The sequence below is a fragment of the Microsporum canis genome, genomic scaffold, assembly GCF_000151145.1.
Source record: "Microsporum canis CBS 113480 supercont1.2 genomic scaffold, whole genome shotgun sequence".
Lineage (NCBI taxonomy): Eukaryota > Fungi > Ascomycota > Eurotiomycetes > Onygenales > Arthrodermataceae > Microsporum > Microsporum canis.
This window is the reverse complement of record NW_003299168.1, coordinates 2,016,165-2,037,139: the sequence shown is the minus strand read 5'-3', so window position 1 is coordinate 2,037,139 and position 20,975 is coordinate 2,016,165. Positions and strand designations below refer to the sequence as shown.

At 49.4% G+C, this 20,975-nt stretch overlaps 7 protein-coding genes across 7 annotated transcripts; 6 read left to right on the top strand and 1 right to left on the bottom strand.

Moving 5' to 3' along the window:
* Positions 1 to 8: 8 nt before the first annotated feature.
* Positions 9 to 1,142, top strand: MCYG_02205 (SPX domain-containing protein; the record flags this gene model as incomplete). The annotated part of the gene is made up of 3 exons (XM_002849225.1): positions 9 to 83; positions 143 to 920; positions 997 to 1,142. 3 exons carry the CDS (start codon positions 9 to 11, stop codon positions 1,140 to 1,142), a joined length of 999 nt encoding a protein of 332 aa, XP_002849271.1.
* Positions 1,143 to 1,768: 626 nt separating this feature from the next.
* Positions 1,769 to 3,204, top strand: MCYG_02204 (ribonuclease T2-like protein; the record flags this gene model as incomplete). The annotated part of the gene is made up of 5 exons (XM_002849224.1): positions 1,769 to 2,001; positions 2,069 to 2,363; positions 2,431 to 2,623; positions 2,671 to 3,005; positions 3,070 to 3,204. The coding sequence occupies 5 exons, from the start codon at positions 1,769 to 1,771 to the stop codon at positions 3,202 to 3,204; spliced, it is 1,191 nt and encodes a 396-aa protein (XP_002849270.1).
* Positions 3,205 to 3,881: 677 nt separating this feature from the next.
* MCYG_02203 (40S ribosomal protein S8) lies at positions 3,882 to 4,612 on the top strand (the record flags this gene model as incomplete). The annotated part of the gene is made up of 2 exons (XM_002849223.1): positions 3,882 to 3,955; positions 4,046 to 4,612. 2 exons carry the CDS (start codon positions 3,882 to 3,884, stop codon positions 4,575 to 4,577), a joined length of 606 nt encoding a protein of 201 aa, XP_002849269.1.
* A 1,856-nt stretch (positions 4,613 to 6,468) lies between these two features.
* Positions 6,469 to 7,443, top strand: MCYG_02202 (uncharacterized protein; the record flags this gene model as incomplete). The annotated part of the gene is made up of 1 exon (XM_002849222.1): positions 6,469 to 7,443. The coding sequence occupies one exon, from the start codon at positions 6,469 to 6,471 to the stop codon at positions 7,441 to 7,443; it is 975 nt and encodes a 324-aa protein (XP_002849268.1).
* A 712-nt stretch (positions 7,444 to 8,155) lies between these two features.
* MCYG_02201 (isoflavone reductase family protein) lies at positions 8,156 to 9,166 on the top strand (the record flags this gene model as incomplete). Its single annotated transcript, XM_002849221.1, has 1 exon — positions 8,156 to 9,166. The coding sequence occupies one exon, from the start codon at positions 8,156 to 8,158 to the stop codon at positions 9,164 to 9,166; it is 1,011 nt and encodes a 336-aa protein (XP_002849267.1).
* Positions 9,167 to 10,244: 1,078 nt separating this feature from the next.
* MCYG_02200 (beta-hexosaminidase) lies at positions 10,245 to 12,041 on the top strand (the record flags this gene model as incomplete). Its single annotated transcript, XM_002849220.1, has 1 exon — positions 10,245 to 12,041. The coding sequence occupies one exon, from the start codon at positions 10,245 to 10,247 to the stop codon at positions 12,039 to 12,041; it is 1,797 nt and encodes a 598-aa protein (XP_002849266.1).
* Positions 12,042 to 12,909: 868 nt separating this feature from the next.
* MCYG_02199 (conserved hypothetical protein) lies at positions 12,910 to 19,302 on the bottom strand (the record flags this gene model as incomplete). The annotated part of the gene is made up of 1 exon (XM_002849219.1): positions 12,910 to 19,302. One exon carries the CDS (start codon positions 19,300 to 19,302, stop codon positions 12,910 to 12,912), a length of 6,393 nt encoding a protein of 2,130 aa, XP_002849265.1.
* Positions 19,303 to 20,975: the final 1,673 nt, after the last annotated feature.

Genomic DNA, 20,975 nt, shown 5'->3' with positions numbered 1-20,975 from the left:
TGACGAATATGTTTGTTGGCATGGTGCTGAGTATGTGGATCAGCAATGTTGCTGCCCCAGTTCTCTGTTATTCCATCATCCAAGTAAGTCCAGCCTGCTCACCAGCTTGTCTGAAAGGTCATCGCTAATATCCCACTTACAGCCAATGCTTCGAAATCTACCAACTGACTCCCGGTTCTCAAAAGCCCTCATCCTCGGCATTGCCCTGGCTTCTAACATTGGGGGTGCCGCATCTCCAATCGCATCTCCTCAAAATATCATCGCGTTGCAGAACATGGACCCTGCCATCAGCTGGGGAATGTGGTTCTTTATCGCATTGCCAATCTGCATCCTCTCTATTCTGGCCATCTGGATCCTTCTCCTGATCACTTTCAACCCAAGCCGTGGAACAACTATCATCCCCATTCGTCCTGTAAAGGACAAATTTACGGGCATCCAGTGGTTCATAACCATTGTCACGATAGGCACAATATGTCTATGGTGTGTTAGCCACCAGCTCGAGAGCACGTTTGGAGACATGGGCGTTATTGCCATTCTCCCCCTAGTACTGTTTTTTGGCACAGGCATCCTGACAAAAGAAGACTTCAACAACTTCCTCTGGACCATCATCATCCTGGCGTCCGGTGGACTCTGTCTGGGGAAGGCGGTCACCTCTTCGGGGCTTCTGCACACGATTGCCCGCTCAATAACGAGCGGCGTTGCCGGGCTGAGCTTGTACGGGGTTCTCTTTGTCTTTGCGGCCTTGATTCTGGTGGTGGCAACTTTCATCTCCCATACAGTGGCAGCGTTGATTCTGCTACCCCTGGTCAGAGAGGTGGGTATGGGGATGAACGAGCCACATCCTAACCTACTGGTGATGGGTAGTGCCTTGATGTGCTCTGTGGCGATGGGTTTACCCACCAGCGGCTTCCCTAACATGAGTAAGCCCTCTCTCTCTCTCTCTTTCATGTTCATTTGTCTTGAGTGTCCTCCCTCGCTAACATTATATCTGTACAGCTGCGGTCATGATGGAAGTCCCAGAGACCGGCCAGCGTTATCTCCGTGTCCGCCACTTCATCACACGGGGTGTACCGGCGAGCATCATCTCTTTCGGCCTTGTTGTAACCCTTGGATACGGACTGATGGTGGTTGCGGGGTTGTAGCCTCTCTCTTTTGTTATCTTTCTCTTCCGATACGGCGTATAAATATGGAGCTATATGGAGCATCTACTACCCCTTTTTACCCTTTGCAAAGGCCTCTTCCCGTCTGTACCATATGTAGACACGGCAAGAGGTTATCCCGGTTCATATATATATATAGAGTGTTAGACGCAAACAAGGGCAACAAGGGTCTCTGTTCACTTATTGGTTCTCCTTCTTCTCCTTGCATCATCTTCCACAGGGGAGAAAGGCCCGCCCACGTGACCTGGATCAGCAGACGGGCAAGTCCGCCCCTTGAACGCTAAAAGCGAAGAAGCAAAAACCACATGCAGCTTGCACTGGCTGTGAAGGAGTCAAGCCAGCTTACGGGGGGTGGAAGGGATGGAGAAGGCTTCGTAAGGGCCGTGGCGTCGATGCCTGCGTTGTGCTTCCCAGGGTTTTGCGAAGCGAAGAAGCCCTCGGTTCGCTCAGTCCGTTCTATGGATCGCCCTGCGGAGAGAGAGAGAGAGGATGGCGTTGTATCACGGGCGATCAATATATAAGAAGCAGCTGAGCTCCCGCCTGGGGCTAGATGGCTTGCTGAGGACATCCCAACATTGTATCTCCCTCTACACTCACTACATACAACCATGCTGGCTTCATCTGCTGTGGCCGTGGTGCTCGCAGCATCCCAGCTTATCTCTGGCGTCTACGCTGATGGCCCTTCTTGCCCTCCCGGCGGCCAGGTAAGCTGTCATAACTCGGGCCCGGTGGAGGATACCTGCTGCTTCAACACGCCCGGCGGTCTTATCCTTCAGACTCAGTTCTGGGATGCGGACCCAGCCACCGGTCCTGATGATTCATGGACCATTCACGGTCTCTGGTGAGTTCCCTTCTCTCCGTTAGAGCATGAGGAAGAATGGGGAATGCTGACATTCGAAATGCTTCAGGCCTGATAACTGCGATGGCACCTACGAGCAATTCTGTGACATGGGCCGTGAATACAGCAACATCACCGAGATCCTTCAGGCTCAGGGTCGAGACGAGCTGCTCGCTTACATGAACAAATACTTCAAGGACTACAAGGGCGATGACGAAAGCTTCTGGGAGCACGAGTGGAACAAGCACGGTACCTGCATGAGCACCTTCGAAACGTCCTGCTACATGAACTATATGCCACAGCAGGAAGTTGGAGACTACTTTGAGAAACTCGTCGAGTTGTTCAAGGGTCTGAACACCTACAAGGTTGGTTTATATTCAACAACGTGTTTTGGTTTCGTTTTGAGTTATGATCTAATACAATTTCTTTAAGATCCTCGCCGATGCTGGTATCACTCCAAGCAATGACAAAACTTATGCTCTCAGCGATCTGCAGGCTGCCGTCAAGGCTGCGTTTGGCATGGAAATAACCTTCAACTGCAGAAACGGTGCGCTTAACGAGGCTTGGTACTTCTATAACGTCCGTGGATCGGCCCAGACTGGAGAATATATCCCAACCCTACCAGGTACGTCTATAGCTATAGTCCCACGTTGTCAGCGTATGTCTAACCAGCATCCCCAGGCGGCACCCCATCCACCTGTCCTCAGACTGGAATCAGATACATTCCAAAGAATGGCGGCAGCACCGAACCGCCAACCACCACCTCCCCCGGTGGCCCCGCCCCCACCGGTATCTTCTCCGGCCGGGGCTATCTCACCGTCACTACCATGGGTGAAGAGGATGGATGCCTTATCAGCACTGGAAACTGGTACACCACTGGAACCTGTGCTACTTACACCGCCGCTGCTTCCGGCTCTGGCTTCACCTTGAAGTCCAGCAAGGGTGCCTGTGGCATGGTCAACGCACAGTTCAAGTGTGGCAGTGGAGTCACCTCTACTGTCTTTGGAGTATGTGTAAAACCCTTTCTTTACGTATACAGTTAAAGACGTAATTCGACTAACCATCTCCCAGGCCTCCAACGGAAAGCTCTCTGCTAGCGGCAAGGACACCTTCTATGCCGACATGATCCCCACTGGCAACACTCAGGTCCCCGTCTACACTTCTCCCCACGCCATCCCCCTTACTGTTTCGTGGCAAGCGATCTAGACATTTTCCCCTCTTTATGCAATGCTGTAGAGATATGCCCATTTCCGGTATATGAATAGATATGAATATGAGTAAATGACATGAACACACTTGCCTCCATTAAACCGTCAGATCTTACATAAGTAGAAATAGATCATGCTTTCATATGCATAACTCTTACGCTATTCCTCTTTCGCTGGGTATAATTCATGGTTACTAACAAGCTTCCAAATTATGCACTATTCCACTTACAGACTAGCGTCTTCTAAAGGTAGGGCAAAAAAAAAATGTAAGCGAAGCGACTGTGCGAAATTCAGTTTTACGACGACGACGACAAGCTCATTCAATCGCCAACATCTCCGCCCCTTCGACATAAGCCCACGGCGTTGCTTTTGGTGAAGGGACTACGAAGATAACACAAGGTGAGCTTTTCGATTCTCTTGCACCCTGCTTTCCGTTTTGCTGGTCCAAGTTCGTTGCTCTGGTGGTGGACGTGAGATTTTTTGTGCGGCATTCAAGAGGAGGGACTTTTTCTTTGCGCATTGTCGACACATCGACTGTCGGGATACCGTGAACGGAGAGAAGGCTGCCGTGTTCTACTTGCTTTACGAAGAATCGATCGTGGAGGGAATGTTTTAATTAATCTGGTTGAACGGGTGTCTAACTGCAATTAACAGTCCAATACATCAACCGCAATCATGGGTATCTCACGAGACTCCCGCCACAAGCGTTCGGCCACCGGTGCTAAGAGAGCTCACTACCGCAAGAAGAGGTATGGAACAAATTCTCCCGGAGGGACAAGGAATAAGAGGAGAGAACGTGGGAGAATAAAAAGAGACTGACTGTGGTGGACATCTTTCAGAGCTTTCGAGAAGGGCCGTCAGGCAGCCAACACCCGTATTGGTCCCAAGCGCATCCACACCGTCCGCGTTCGTGGTGGTAACCAGAAATTCCGTGCCCTCCGTCTCGAGTCCGGCAACTTCTCCTGGGGCTCTGAGGGTCTCTCCCGCAAAGTCCGTGTGATTGCTGTCGCCTACCACCCTTCCAACAACGAACTCGTCCGTACCAACACCCTCACCAAATCCGCCGTCGTCCAAGTTGACGCTGCTCCATTCAGACAATGGTATGAGGCACACTACGGCCAGCCCCTCGGCCGACGACGCCAGCAAAAGGCCGCCGATGCCTCCGAGGATAAGAAGAGCAACAGCGTTGCCAAGAAGCAGGCCGCTCGTCTCGCCATAATGGGCAAAGTTGACCCTGCTCTTGAGAAGCAGTTCGAGGCCGGTCGATTGTATGCTGTCGTTTCTTCCAGACCTGGTCAGAGTGGACGAGTGGACGGTTATATCCTGGAAGGAGAGGAACTTGCTTTCTACCAGCGTGCTATCAGAAAGTAAAAAAAACATCCACAACAACAAGAAAAATTTCTACCAAAAAAGAATAACTTTTTACATCTTTTTTTAACAACCAATCCCTGCGAGCTTGAGAAAAAAAGATATAATTTTTTATTAGCACCTCTTTATGTCTTGACTTGACGGGCGGGACGTTGCTGTGCTGGTGCTAGTGCTGTTGTATGTGGAAAGCGGCTTTTGATCGGGAGTTTGTGCATTTACCTACCTCTAACGATGTTATAAACATTACCGACGCGATGATGTCTGTAGAGCTCTGGGGCTATTGCCTTGGCTTTCTACTCGGAATGAATACATTTTCCTACCCTTTTTAATCGGCCTAGGTCCGGGTTCGATATGGACCAGTAACTGTAACTTAAGCGTAGTTATCTGATCAAAGTGCAATGTAAGGTGCGGACAAACTCATGGCTTAACTGTATTCTTATCTGATTTGTAGTACTTTGCATTTATGTCTATTATTCAATTAATATGCCTCGGTCCAGCTTCATCAAGTCCAGTCCTGTAGACATAACTCCAAGCTCTTCACTTTTTATCTTCCACCCTGCCATCCTCAACAGGATAAAGCAAAAGTTATATAGGTAGCTCATGGGCGAGACGCCCGTGGCGTCTCCCTATGAGGCGAGTTTGGGGGCTTGTTGACCAATTTTGTTAGGGATAACGCGTTGGACTCAAAATTATATGATTATTCGCATAAGGGTTACCAAACTTGTTAGAATGAATATGTTAGTAGAAACTACCAATAAAATATTAATAGGTTGGATTGATACTTCGCTGGCTATTGTTTATACGTTCATCACAGTAATAAAAGATGTTTTGAGACGGTAAGCCCAGGACGTATTCACAGTGAATAGAGCTGTTAACAAAGTAACCCTTACTTCGGACAAAGCTGCTGTCCTATTCAGTCAATGGTCGTCTTCATTAACTACGGAATCTCAAGATATTTATCAGGGTATAGTTACTTTCCTGTCAAGCACCCCTGAGGATAGCAGCTGCATCCCTTATGTCCCAGTGTTCCTCCGTATTGACTCGTCAAATGTGCGAGTCAGGGAATACACTTTGATATTTAACGCCACCAGATTCAGCAATACTATCAGAGTGTGCATACTCAGAAAGACACAGGCCTTTAACGGGTAAGCCTAAGAGGTATGTCAGTGCCAGAGGTGCCATGAGCGCCATGAGCTTGAGGGTAGATAGTAAATATGTACTATTCACGGTACCTCTTTGCTGTTTATATTCAAATGCGCCTTCTGTGTGTCCAACCAAGATGAAAAACACCTTCGAGCACTCTCTAGTTGAAGAGCTTGCTCTTTAAACACATACATGTATCTCAGACTTGTTCTCGTATGTGTCTTTCGACATATACAAGACTTGTGCTCGTCTTCGATATAATATCAGTAACGAGAGCTCTGTGTGTGTATTTACCTTAAGCGAAAGCCGCCACGCTGTCTTCCGCAACAACCTCACCTACTCACACCAAAAAGGGTGGCTGGCAGTTGAAGGTCATTCATCTGTGTATAACACAGCTTCAACATGAAAATTTCTGCTCACAAAAGAGGGGGAGGAGGGAGGCGGGTAGGATATATATTTTAAAAGGGGGGGCTGGTAGAAAGGAGGACGTTTTCCCTTCAGAGTCACCAGAACGTTTGCCATTCTCTGGTTCACGGCTCAACGAGTCACCCAGAAGCTTCGCAGCATTAACTTCCAGTGCTCTTCTTCTTCGTCCTCTTCTTCTTCACCATCTTCTTCGTCTTGATCATCCCCCTGAGACTCCAAAGAGTTGATTCCTCCTTCCTTCATCTCTCTCTTTACCACTTGTTCTTCACACCCCCTAAAGCAGCTTGTTTTCTCAGAAAGAGAAAGGCTCTATCAGTCAAGGAGGATGTCATCCCAGTTGACTCCAGAGCGGTACACCGCCATGGACATTCTCTTCGCCAACACCCCGAAGAAGGAGGAGAAGAAGAAAGATGAAATCGTGATGCCAGGGCTGGAGCCCAAGCTAGAGATATCGCAGATCTCCTTTACCTCCGAGTTTATCCCTCTTGAGGATGCCTTTGGAGATCAGATTCCAGCCAAAGTTCCGCTGTCAGAGGTAATTTGGAACGACCACCAAGCCAGTACTTGCAGAATTACCAGTTCCGTTGAGCTTGACAGCCAGACAGCAGAGCCAGGGCCCTCGATCAACTATGATATGCTGAACAAGATGATAATCAACGTCCCTAGACGCATGCCGGACACATACGTCAAGGCATTCCAGATATTAGCCCTCACCCGCGTACGCTACCTTGCAGCATACCAAGTCTTCATGGAAGAAAAGAGAAACACGACCGATTCCTTTGCGACTGGAAAGATTCTTTTCGATAAAAAGCTTCATATACACAGAAACCCGACCTTGTACAGCAAGAGCGTCGCAGCGGAGAACGAAGCGGCCCTTAGAAAGATCTTCACAGAATGCGCTAAGCTCAAGGAACAGTTTGAAGAATACAGAAGAAACCTGATGAGAAGCATCTATGAGCTAATCCGGGTAAAGGGCCTGGCAATGCCATACATTGTCAGGCTCAGGGCAGCATACTTGGAAGTGCAGAGACAATGCCAGGAGCAAAAGGAAAGGGAGCGACTCGAGAAAGTGAGGCTGGAGAACGAGAGGAATGAGAAGAAAAGGCTTGCCAGGGAAAAGACTAGAAGGGAGAACGCTCAAAAGGTTGCTTTGAAAGAAGACGCCGCTACCAAAGCACGAAAGGCCCTCGAAGCCGAGGCTTGGGCCGCCTACCTGGCAAAGAGCAAGAGACAGCGGGAAGAAGACGAAGCTGACCATAGCCGTGGTGCAAAGAGAGTCAACCTTGGAAACGGATATTGAGTAAAAAGGGATATACAGGATATCATTTATTCCTTTGATGGTGCAATGGCCAGTCTGGATTTCATTTGATTCTGTTTCAATTCAATTCAATTCGAACCAAAAAAAAAAACCGGAAAAGGTACAAAAAACGGCAGAGGAAAAGTCTTGTACATCCTGTTGATAGCTTGTATATTATCGTCAATCAATGGAGTTGTGAGCATTTCGACCACTTGGCCTTTGGATATCTGGCTCTTTGCGTTTTCCGTTTCATCCCGTATTCTCTTTTTTTTTTTTTTAAATATTAATCTAGGGCTTATCACGTGATCATCACAACACACTTGTGTCTCCAAAAATAAATCGACTGCAACAGGAGGATGCGAAGGATGTTATGTTTCAGATACAATCCAGAACCTCCACGGATCATCCCAGACGGCGTCCAAACAGGCTTCTGTCTTCGCTGAATACGAAGAGCCACGAAAACACGTGATTATATTGCTTCTATATGAAACGAGACACTCTTATTGGCTGAAGTAGATACGCTAACCCTAAAAGGGATATATGAGATCACGTAGTGTTTATATTATGATGTTGAAGCAGAGCAAGAAGCGCAACGCGCCGACTTTCTTCAGAGGACATATATAATACTGTGTGGCCGGCATGGTTCTCCTCTTCTCTCGCTCCCTCAGATACTCGTGAACGGGTCTTAAGATAGCTAGGAAGAAAGTCATCCACCATGGTCAAGGTAGCTGTGGCGGGAGGCTCCAGCCCGACACTGGGGCATTCGGTTGTCTCAGCCCTTCTGGCAACGAACGGTCGCCATACGCCTGTTATTCTCTCTAGGAAGAAGGTAGACGGCACCCCGGCATTGAGCACTGCTACTTGGCCGGTCCCCGGGTCATCGTCCACGGCGGAGGTCGAAACCCGATATGTCGACTATGAATCGGAGGATTCACTGGTGGCATCCTTGCGAGATATCGACACGGTCATCAGCGTGCTTTTGATCCATGATACGGACACTTTCGTCAGGACCCAGATCAGGCTGCTGCATGCTGCCGAAGCCGCGGGCTGTCGACGATTTGCACCGTCTGAGTTTTCGGGTGCATACGAGACGCACTCTAAAGTCGAGTTTGAGAAAAAGGCCAAGCTGCCTGTGTGGGAAGCTGTCCTCAAGTCGAGAATCGATGCCGCCATCTTCTCAAACGGGATGTTCATGAACTACCTTGGTATCGGCAGTCCAGAAAAAGACGGCAACCGGGCTGATGCACTGGCTGGCTTTGCCGAGAACCCTTTCCTGTTCAACCTGGTTGACTGCTGGGTCGACATGCCGGTGGTGGAGCGTGACGGAGACAAAGAACCACCGCCAGCTGTCATAACGATGACCAATATTCGGGACATTGGTCGGTTTATCGCCGCAGCAATCGATCTGGAGGAACCCTGGGGTAAGCGCGAGCTTGGGATGGTGGGCTCTACTCTTCGGTTCGACGAGATGGTGTCTCTGATAGAAAAGTATACAGGACGTAAGATGGAAGTACGCCCGTTCACTAAAAAGCAGCTTCAGGACAGGATTGCCAACGCCCCAGATGGAGTCGCCGGACTGATCGAGAATCTCGAGTGCCAGTTGAAGACACTCTGCTGCGATGGCGGGATCCCTGTCGAGCCAACGCTCAACCGACTCTGTCCTGCCGTGAAGCCGATGACTGTCGAGGACTTCCTGAAGAAGTACTGGGCCGAGCCATCCGCCTGATTCATTGCGTCGTAATGGTTTGAATTGCTGACTGGCTGGTTAAAAATCAAATTGTGGTCTGTTCGCTGTCTTCTCTTCTTGATAGCACCAGGTAGTATCTCAGAATGCAAAACATGCTCTTGTTTCTTTTCTTGACCAGAGCGATGTATGTAACCCCTCGTATAAGCTATATAGATCAAGGCCCTGGAAGATTAGTAACAAGACGAACTATTTCCCATATCAAGGTTAGGTCAAAACATGTTTATACAAACGTCAACGGTTTTTGGTCGAGAAAGAAGCAGACAGTCACACGCGAACAACCTGGACAAACGAGCATGGGATGCTGTCCGATGGCCGACAGGGAGCTCCAAGGAACCAGGACGACCCTTGAGCTTCCGGCTAAGCATCCATCATATATATGTGTATATCGAGTGGGCGAAGAACCTAGCGAGAGCTCCGCTAATTGGCCTGACCGCTGAGTCTGGGGTTACATCTCCGGTTGATGCAGATGGGATGTCACTGTGTTTTCCTGCTTCCCGTGAAGCTGGCGAAGGGTGGTATCTCGGTCTGTGAATATATCATCTGATAGCACTGGATGATGCTCTGCTTGCTGCTGGCTTGCTGCTCAGGCCGGGGTTCGACATGCGTTTCGGGGAAGCAAAAGAAGGGGAAGTCGACGATGTTCGCAGGTTACATCTTCGTATTCCACGAGAACTCCACAGTCGATGAGCCTATACACAGTATAATAGGTTATATGTTATTGTTTATGGCTGGAGAGGGTTGCACACAGAAAAAAGCAATGCCCTGGGGGTGGATTTACATATCCCAGCTTCACCGCGCGCGACGTCACTTCGCCTTTCCTTTACCTGTTGGACTGGCCCCCATGGATAGTTAATATTCTGGGATTCAAGTGTCACTCTGTCTTTGTCGTTTACTGTCAGATCCTTTTTTTGACTGAGGAGATAATTAGCAAAGGGAAAAAAAGGGTATAAAGCTGTCCCTTCTTCCTGCTTCGCTCCTCTTCCTCTCCTAATACTGACCTGATCATTTGAACTAGAGAAGAAGAAGAAGACAAGAGTTCAGTAACCACGTCAGAACGATGCGTTTTGCCCAAGCTGTGGCTGCCGCGGTCTTGGTGCTGTCTGGGGTTGCTGGAGCCGTCGACGTCAACCCGCTGCCAGCTCCGAGGTCGATCGCCTGGGGGAATTCTGGCCATCAGTATCTCTCTCCCTTTGTCCGCTACCATGGACCGCACAACCAGTGCCTCCAAGAGGCTTGGAACCGTGCCTTCAACGCCATAGTCAGGCTTCGGTGGACTCCTGCAGTGCGCAACGTCCCATTCCCGACCTTCGACGAGTTCCCAACCCCGAAAGCGAAGCGAGAGGAGAGCACTTCGAGAAACTCGATCGCCCAGGTTAATGTCAAGGTAGACAATACCAAGGCAAAGCTGTCCCATGGCGTGGACGAGTCTTACACATTAGAGATCAAGGATGGGTCCGGCAGCATCGACATCACTGCCAAAACAGTCTGGGGAGCCCTTCACGCGTTCACAACCCTGCAGCAGCTGGTCATCGTTGACGAGAGCAACGGAAGACTGATGGTCGAAGAGCCCGTTGTGATCAAAGACCAGCCTCTTTACCCCATTCGAGGTATCATGGTTGATACTGCTCGTAACTTCATCACCTTAGGCAAGATCAAGGAACAGCTCGATGCCATGGCCCTGTCAAAACTAAATACCCTTCACTGGCACATCAGCGATACCCAATCTTGGCCGATCGAGATCAAGAAGTATCCCCAGATGATCAAAGATGCTTATTCCCCCCGCATGGTCTACAGCCACGGAGATGTCAAGGATATCATCGAGTATGCTCGAGCTCGTGGAATCCGTGTTATCCCAGAGATCGACACTCCCGGCCATTCTTCGTCGGGCTGGAGACAGATTGACCCAGCATTGGTATCTTGCGGCAATTCCTGGTGGTCCAACGATGACTGGCCCAAGCATACCGCCGTCGAACCAAACCCAGGCCAGCTCGATCCCGCCTACGACAAGACCTACGAGGTCCTCACAAACATCTACGGCGAGCTGAGCGATCTCTTCGAAGACGAGATGTTTCACCTCGGTGGTGACGAGTTGCAGCCCAACTGCTACAACTTCAGCTCTCACGTCACCAAATGGTTTGCCGAGGACCCCTCCCGTACCTGGAACGACTTGCTAGAGTCGTATGTTGACAGGCTCTTCCCAGCACTAAAGAAGCGCAATAACCGCCGTTTCATCACTTGGGAAGACATGTTCACTTCTGAAAACATGCACGCGAAGAATATATCCAAGGATACCATCATGCAGTCATGGAACAAGGGCATCGAAAACATCAAGACCCTCACCTCCAACGGCTTCGATGTCATTGTTTCCTCGGCTGATTTCCTCTACCTCGACTGCGGTAACGGTGGCTGGGTCACCAACGACCCCAGATACAATGTCATGGAGAACCCAGACCCAAAGACTCCAAACTTCAACTACCTTGGTGACGGCGGTTCCTGGTGCGCCCCATACAAGACCTGGCAGCGTATCTACGACTATGACTTTACCGATGGCCTCAACGATGCGGAAAAGAAACATGTCCTCGGTGGTATCTCTCCTCTCTTCTCAGAGCAAGTGGACGACGTCATCATCTCCTCCAAGTTCTGGCCCCGTGCCGCTGCTCTCGCTGAGCTGTTCTGGTCTGGCAACAAGGACGATAAGGGTCAGAAGCGAACGACACAGATGTCCAACCGTATCCTGAATTTTAGAGAATACCTTGTTGCCAACGGAATTGGTGCATCTCCACTACAGCCCAGATATTGCCTCCAGCACCCACACCACTGTGATCTCTTCCTGAACCAGACCGCAATCGTATGAAAGCATCAATCCAATACCAGAAAAAGGGAAAAAAAATGATGAGTAATGCGAAATAATGATGTTTATACTTAGCCTGCTATCAATCTACTTAATATTGGATATTATAGTAGGTTTTTTTTATGTATATACACAATATTTTCAAGAACCGCCTTGAGTATGTTGTTTTCATTATATTTACAGAACTTGCGTATCGCTCTCTTTAACCAGTACATAATAATTCGTCTCTTGCAAGTAATTATTCGGGTGAAGATCTAGAGCCATAATCCCGCCCGTTGTCTGAGCTCAAGCTAAGATCGATCGCCTGTGTGGAACAAGGCGCATTCTACAACCTAGGATCTACATAAAGGCCAATTTGATAGAACATGACATGAAATTAACGATTAAAAGGTAGTAAAGCAAAGTTAAAGCAAAGTACGGGGTAAACGGGTAAGCAGGGAATATTGGTATCGAGTACGCTAGGTACACCAGCAAAATGAAGCTATGCCAAGTATAACTGTGAGTAGAAAACAAAGGGAATATTTAGAAGACGGCTGAAAATTTGGTATCAAAAAAGGGGATATTGAAGAATTATCCAACAAGTAGAAGAAAAAAAGTCTCATCCGAATAATGGGTCATATCTTACATGAATGTAAGAGTTAAAGGTGACAAACGCTAGTAAGAAATTAAAAAAGGGGGAGAAGGGAAAAAGGGGGGGGTTGACGAAGCATTTGGGAGCAGTATGGGATGGATGGGTGGATGACAGGCACAAGGAGGCTTGAACCTGGCGTTTAAGCACGGCTTGTATATTTGACGTGGAGGTAAAGGCCCCGGGGCATATCAAGAACGAGAGGTATACGTTCAAGACATGCTACTTTCCATAAGATTGAACTTATTCTTCCTTCACCGCTCCGCCCATTGCACCGCCTTCTCTGAAATTCGTACGGCTGGACTTTCGACCTGACTTTAAAAGACTGAACCGCTTCATGACGGAGTCGCGCATTGTGGAAGCACTCATGTTATTGTGCCCTCCTGAAGAGTCTGTCAGCGGACTAATTGGAGCCTTCTGCCCGGAGCGTTCAGATAAACCCGTCCGATTGCTGCCGTTGGTCGATGGTCGTGTCGGGGGAATGGTCGAATAGGAGGGAGGCGATCGGGGAGATCCATTCTGTTTGCGAGCTGCCTTGGCTCTGTCGATGATTCGCTGCTGCGTTGTTTTAATATCTTCAGTCGAGGCAGCAGGCGTGCCATTTGGTCTGGCGTCACCATTAACACTACTGGTGGTACTTCCGTTTCCAAACCAGCTTCTCCGCTTCTGTGAACCGTCTGTTTTGCCTTGGGCCGAAAGACTGCCTTTCCTATCATTGGTCTCTGTCCTGTTGCTTGAGGAGGTGGCTGCTCTGGCTAACTCTTTTACCATGGAACCATTAGGTTTTGCCTCCTCACTGATAGATTGATTTCTCAGGCTACTGTTGGATCTAATTGTTTCCTGCGTAATAGTTGCGACTGAGTTGGATGCCCCATGATGTGACCGTTTGAATGGATTAAGGCTTAGTCGACGGCTTTGAGTCTCAGATTTTGCATTGGAGAGGGACCTAGAGTGCGAATTGATGGGCTGCTGCTGTGTGCTATCGCCCTGGAACTCGTTTGACGTTTGCAATCGTGAGGCCTGGCCGTTTGTAAAGGGGTCAAATCGATTGAACGTGGAAAGGTTATCATCTTGAAACTGTCCAGCAATGGGTATGAAGGTTGCAAGCTCATGCGAGAAGATGGATTCGAATTGGCGAACAAGTTCCATCTGGTCGGACTGGTATGATGGCCGAAGGTTGAATAGCATAAGGCAGCGTTTGATCGCTAATGCATGCTCTATCAGGGCGGCGGCAAGGGCACTCCTAAGCGGGTGATTAGGGTGTACTGGTCCATCGACCTCACCGTTCCCTGCTGGTGCATCTGGATCATAGTTCTCTTGGAGGAAATCGCGATAGAGCGCAGCACAAGTAGACGGCTGGGCCTCAACATCAACGAGTTGTCGAATGAGTTCGCTCACCGCCGAGAGATTCGCATCCGGGTTTAATGATGCTCTCCTTTCTAAGATCATGAGTTCCTGGGTTTTACGCCATGTCCTTTCGATTGCAGTTTGCAAAGGGGTCAATGCAACCTCATCTACCGCAACTATCTCACTGCGTCTAAGAATATTTGGGAATGGTTCGGCTACAGTGTATATGGATTTTTCGACCCATTGTTTCTTAACATCATTGCCGCTCAGATGTTTCTTAGACGTAACAGAGAACTGTGCGGGTACAGATGTCAACAGGTGGTCTCGAACGGATTGAGGAATCTTAGTTCGTTGGTAAACTGGATGGTTCATGTCTCGGTGAATGCTAACCGCAGATACTCGAAGAAACTGGCCCTCTAAATCTTCAATCTCTCCGGATGTAATCAATTGGGCGGCAGGGTATTCCTTTTGCAGTCTATCGGTAAAGCTGGCCAGTCGGTCTGTTGGATATCCCTCAAAGATATATTGCTTATCCCTCACAGTAGTTGGGAACCCAAGGCCCTTGAAAGTAACACGGAAATATCTCGCAACTTGGATATCGTCTCTAACGATTGAGTCGTAAATCCTCGCCATGGACGTTTGTGTTCTTGAGAGTTTGGCAAAGTCCAGTGTAGTGTGCTCATATTGATCTGCAAGCTCCCTATAGCAAGCAAGGGCATGCGCCCAAGCCTTTCCGTCCTCAAAATGTTGAATGATTTGGAAGTACAAAACTTCCTTACGCTCGAAGGCTGTTTGCTCTGGGAACTCTGGCGTCGAAAGGGCGGGAAGGAGTTGCGAGAAATCCCAATTGTAGAGATCGGCATGGAATTGAAGTGCGAGACCAGCCTCTGTGAAATTTTGAGCAGCAACCTGCCCTCGCGCAAGCTCATGGACGTAGCGAATGAAAATATCCTCCTTGTCCATGTCTTTCATGAATTCCATCAGTTTCAAGGTATTCAAACTCTCTGAGATGTTACCGGAGTGGGCTGCGGCGAGAAGGTCTAGTAGCTCGTCAACAGTAGCAACCAGCTCCTTCAGCGCAACCATGAGTTCAGGATCAAGGGTAGGAGAGCTCGTATCAAAGAGTTCCATTAGCTCTGTCATGAACAGCTTTTGCGTAATGCTTTCAGTGAAGTTCCTCGTTTTGAACGTCTCGTCTAGACTTGATATTATCTCAGCTTCGATCATAGCCAGATCCTCATTCAACTGCCATTCGCTAACAAGCATTGTCTGCAGGATTTCAACAGCAACACGCCGAGGCCCCTCATGAACGCTCAGACAAAGCTCAATGATCGGAGGCACAAGGCTAGGAACATATTGAACCTGGTATCCTCCCAGTCTGTCCAGGCCAAACCGTTCACGTTCTTCGGGAGTAGTCTCCCAACCAATGGCTTTCCACGTCGCGCGCAAAAGCTCTGCGCCGTGTTCACGGACATCGCCAGCGATTTTCCACACAGCACGTCGTTTTTGTTCGGGGAATGTCTCCAGTGCAAGAGCATCGCTTGACACCAACTTCAAGATTGTAGCGAAGAATAATCGCCACAATTCCATGTCGAAGGTGTCAGCCTCTTCAACAGGTGGAAGGAACGATTTGATGAGCATTGCAGACCAATGTTCCAGGCTCTTCACCACAGAACGGTGGTGGTAGATGCGCAAACTTAGCCAAGTTGAAGGGTATGGAACACAGTCGAGAATTGAGATATGAGTGCTAAATGCGCGGGAGAGGAAGATTGCCATCTCATCAGGCTCCATAACCAACTCAACGGGATTTGGTATAGCCGATAACGCGGCAGTGAGAGCAGAAAGCTCGACAAGAGCCTCGTCAAATTTCTGGCTCGTCTTTGACTGCTTCAGCTGGAACGGGAATGACTTGCTGAACAGTAAAGATAGCCAGTTTGACTCTTCGACGCCATCTGCTTCAATTGCGCAATATGACGCCACAACCTTCGGCATATATTGGAAAAGTTCTGGTTCTGGATGTTTAAGCTGTTCTGCAATGATAGACGAACACAGCCGAACCTGGTCTCTGTACTGGTCTGTGACTTGAGATACTGCGCCCCAGTAAGGATCAAGCCATTTGATACATCGAGCATAGAGCATCTTTCTCTCCTTTTGCTCAGCAAATAATGTGAGTTGGGAGTAGTTCTGGATGAGAACAAGCTTATAGAGAATAAGCATGCCTTTAACATCCTTGCACGAGTCCATAAAGCTCAAGGCAATTTCGATGATTTCCTCCTTGGTAAGCGCACTGGAGAGCTCTGGTAACCAAGTATGGAAGTGCTGGACGACAAGAGTTTTGCTTCCAACAAGAATTGGGGCAGGATTTTGCATCAGGGCTTCGACAGATTTGAAGATGAAGGTCAGGTCACGGTTGAACGTTGATTGAATATTTGTGATGCCGATGCCTTCTTCCTTTGCCTTTTGTTGTTCCCTTGCATTTATTATGAACTTTAGGATGTGTCTTCCAACCTTGAATGCAGCACGGAGGTTGCGGGATTGTTGCGAGTCAGGTGTCGCTTGGAGGAGACGACAGTAACTCCTTATAAGACAAGGGGTAGCAAAGGGGAAGTTGAATTGCTCCTTAGCATATTGATCAACCAAGGGCCCAAGGTTAAATCGACGGTCATGTAGGATACCGAGCACTGTGACTATATCGGCGAACACCAAGTCCTCGAACTCGTCATTCCCAGAGTGCTCGACTATGATACCGAACAATGCATCAAAGACAGTGCTCAATTGTTTGACTATCTCGATCTCTGGAACGAAAACGAGTCTTCGCAGCAGCTCTAACAGCTCAGATGCAGGCTTTTCCTTCCAGTTGACAAGACCAAGCATGACTTGATCCTGGGAATACTCGGTGCTGCATAGATCAGTTTCCACGACCAAAGTAGCGACTGGACCGGTTACGGCTTCGTCCTTGGTTGATTCATTCTTCCCCAGCGCGCTCCAGGGCAGGGAAAGATAGGCACCTTTCCCGTTTTCCAGGCTTGATGTGGATTTATCATACGCATGGAGCAAGAGAGAGTGAGGCCCATCGCGAATGAACGCCTGTTGGTCCCAGAGCGGCATCCAGCTTAATGCAAACGGGAACTCTGGTGCGTCGGCTATGCTCATGATCAAGTGAGATCCAGGTACCTTGTCGGCAGGGATGCTCAAACGGATAGTCTGATTCCAGCCAGAAAGTCTCTCTGTGACGGTTGTTCTCCAAGCAATGACAGGAGTAGCGTTAGATGACGGGCAGATACACTTTTCTACCCTTGCGCCAGACGAGTCGCGGACTTCGAGTGTTAGTTGTATGTTTCGGAGGCCTGTTGATTGTGGAACGGGCACCTGGCCGTGAATTGGGTGCGAGAGGAGTGCATCCCGTGAAATGTTCGCTCGTGAGAGGGTAACGTATATATCTGACCTTGGCTTCGTTGGCGCCCCAGGGAAGCCTATCCTTCTGGTCTGAGTAACGCTGTGCAGGAGTGTAGGGTTTTTCTTGACGAGGGCATCTGCATCGGTGCCGGTGAATGGATAGAGGTGGGTGTGTAGTCGTGCAGCTTGGTATGACCTGACATACCGTCCGGTTGGACTGTAAATTAAGCTGCGAATGATCTCATGGAAGCCATCTGTCGTTCCATCTTCTTCGTCGTTTTCACCCAGGGGCGACCAAATGGTGAACACCTGTTCGGTGGACTTGCCGGCCTTCACCAGGGGGCCAACTTCAATCGCTCCTACGCCGATCATACGGCAGACAGGGTCCTTTTTCTTAGGAGGCGTGGTATGTTTCTCCTTTTCCACTCCCTCACTCGATCGAGGCGGAGCATTATTCAACTCTTTTGCTGCCGGTTCTGTAGGATGGCCACCTTTATGGCCCTTTTGACCCCACATCATGCTTCTTCGGCCCCGTAAGCTGCCTTTTCCTGTAGAGTTAAACTGGGGTCCGCCTTTATTGGGCCCAGCCCCGGAGAATGATTGGGACTTTACGAGGGTTGGAACAGTTCTAGGCGCTTCCCAGCTTAAAACCTTGACGACAAGGAAGAGTTTGGAATCCGATCCTGATATTTCCCCTATATCCGCTGCACTTAGTTCGGTGAATAACGTCTTTAGCTTCCCACCGACAGCAAGGGAGGAGAAGCTCTCAGCGGACGGAACGTCCAATGAATAAGTCTCGGATAGCGGCTTGACGTCGCCAGTGGGCGATTGCAAGCAAAGGCTAACCGCAAGGACGATTGGGTTGGTGATGGCGCCGGTGACAGCATTCAGTTCGAAGAGTAGATGATGTAGCGAAACGGTATCAGATGGATGTGTAATTTTGCCGTCGAGCATGCTCATTTCAGACTGGAGTTTTGTCAACTTTATGGCCGAATCGTCACCGGTAAGAAGCCGACCACGCTCAGCGGGATCGCGAACTATTACTTCTCCGCTGAGCATCTTGTTCCCTCGAACCAGGTTCCATACCGTTTCCTCGCGTAGCGTCTTTCTTTCCTGGGCTGTCAAGACGTTATGTAGAAGCTGTCGTCGGGCGAGGTCGAGTTCTAGGACGATGTTCGACATGCTCTCCAAGGTAGCGTACTGTCTCCCTAGGAGCAGTCCATGAATGTTGGTCGAGTGCCACTCGCGCAGACACGAAGCGATCTCATCGACCAACGGTTCCGAGACCGAAGTGGGCGTCTCATCTCCTATCTTGAGCATGGGGACCGGAGCCGATGGTTTTGCGCCGTTGGGGTCGCGGGGAGGCGGAGGGAGAGGGACGGCGGCCCCGGTCTGCATTGACATGCCAGACCGTCGTTTTGTGGCATCTTCCTCCATCTTGAGGATGGTAAGCTGTGATAGTTTGCGAGCGGTCTTCACTTCCGGTGCCAGGCCACGAGAGGTCGGCTTGATATCACCTGGCTGCCCATACTCTGGAGACGAAGTAGCAATTGACCTCGAGTCGCCATTGGGGAGCAAAGTTCCAGTGCTATCCCGCAGTTTATCGTTGCCCTCGTCTGCATCCCCCAGCACCTCCCGCACCTCGACGCAGTTCTTTGGAAAGATGCCGGAGAAGACACGGGCTTCCAGCGTCTGCCCTCGAACACTCGTCAGGCCGGCCAAGAGCGAAGGCGGCGCGACAAGGTACCCTCGATACCATGCCCCGCTGGCACCGCCCTGTTCAATTATGTACAATTCATCTCCGAGCTCGAGAGGTAGGTCCGCTGGCGACGATGGCTGGAATGGATAGACCGCAACGGCGAACGCAATGCGAGGCAGGGGTTTCCAGGGCATCCTTGGGGGGGAGAGGGAAAAAGAGAGGAACGCTGTACGGCCGTTCACTCAACCGAGAGAGAGAGAGAGGGAGGGAGAGAGAGGGAGGGAGGACGATGGGCCTGTCCTAGGAAACCTATGGCCCGGTCAAACGAAAGATATATAAAATCTCTGTAGGAAGAGAACGCAGCAGGAGAGGGAGAAAAAAGTTGAGCGGCGCCCAGGAGGGTTCGTCCACCAAGCAGGGGGTTGTGATGTATCGCGAGGGTAGCCTTCAACTAGAGTCGAGAACCAGTCAGCTAAACAAATATAATAACTGGGGGGGAAATAAACAATTAGAAGAAGCCTGCGCTGTATGATAATAGTAGAGGTAGTAATATTAATATACGACGGGCTACGCAGAGAGTCTTCCGTCTCCTTGCTTCTGCTGTCTTTGCGCCTCCCTCTGTATATACAACGAGAGACTCACCTTGTTCCTCCTCGAAGGGCGAGAAAACCTATCTGCAGTGAGACATCTGAGTCGTCCGCAGCTCTTGAGCTCCCTTGACTCGGTCCAATTTGTCTGTCTCTGCGCGGGTTGAGGTATGTAACTTGTTGCTGTGTGTCTTTTTTTTCTCGTCGATGTTTTGGTTCGAAGTTTGTAGTTTTTTCTTTTTATAGTTAAATACGGAGTTCACACACGCAGCGTAAGGGTTCGACCGTCGGTTAGATATAAAGGAGAGGGAGAAGAGGAAGAAGAAGAAGAGGAAGAAGAAGAGCCAACGACCGGGTTCTTTGGGTTGTTTGGTCAAGCATTATCTTCACAGGAGGGTTCTTGAAGACTCCGCCGCGATCCATCCCATGCCATGTCAGGGCGAAACGAAGACGAGGTCGTAATGATGGATACATCGGTAGGCAAGGGGCCTGTCTTTGGTGTGAAGCGATCCCCTGGCCATGGCCGGTTTTATAGATCTCCTCGGCCAGGTTCGATATCCTCGGTCTGCCTCCAGTCCCTGTGAGCAAGTGATCGAGAGCGGTCGGTACGTGTACGATCCCATCCAGGGGCTTCCACCCTGGTTAACGTGGGATCTCTTCTCTATATCGTGGTTAGCCTTTATTTACCAGGCTTCTCCTCGGGTTCTGTGCTATCGAATGGGGAACTGCTTGAGAGACTTGAAGCCACCGATATGATGGCCAGCTCTTGGAGTTTACTATATACACTCGACCAGCTTCAACGGATAATCGTGATAATATATAAACACGCGTAGACTTCACGGCTGATTTAGACTTGACATTTTGCTTGTGTCGAGAAATATAAGTCTAGTTTCTCGTAAGGAGAGTGACAGTCTTGAGAATAGGTGGTGTAGGAGCGCGTCGAATATGAAGAATGGATGAAGCAGTTCGCTCGCTGTCGAGACAAGATGATATATATTATTAGTTTATAGATATTGTACACAGAGAGATGGTAGGGAAGAGAAAAGATATAAAAAGGGTATCATTTGCGCATCTCCCCGTAGATGCTCCGGATAGATACTTCATTAGAGAGAACCATTTTATCCAACCGTTGAAAATATGCGAAAGGAGATAGAGCAAAAGGAATTTGTACAGCGTTACCGAGCTCTTCTCTCTCGTCTCATGGCGGAAGAAGTCACGATGGCACGGCAGGTTGACACGCTCGCCCAGTCAGGTCTATGACCATGAAGAGACGACTGGGA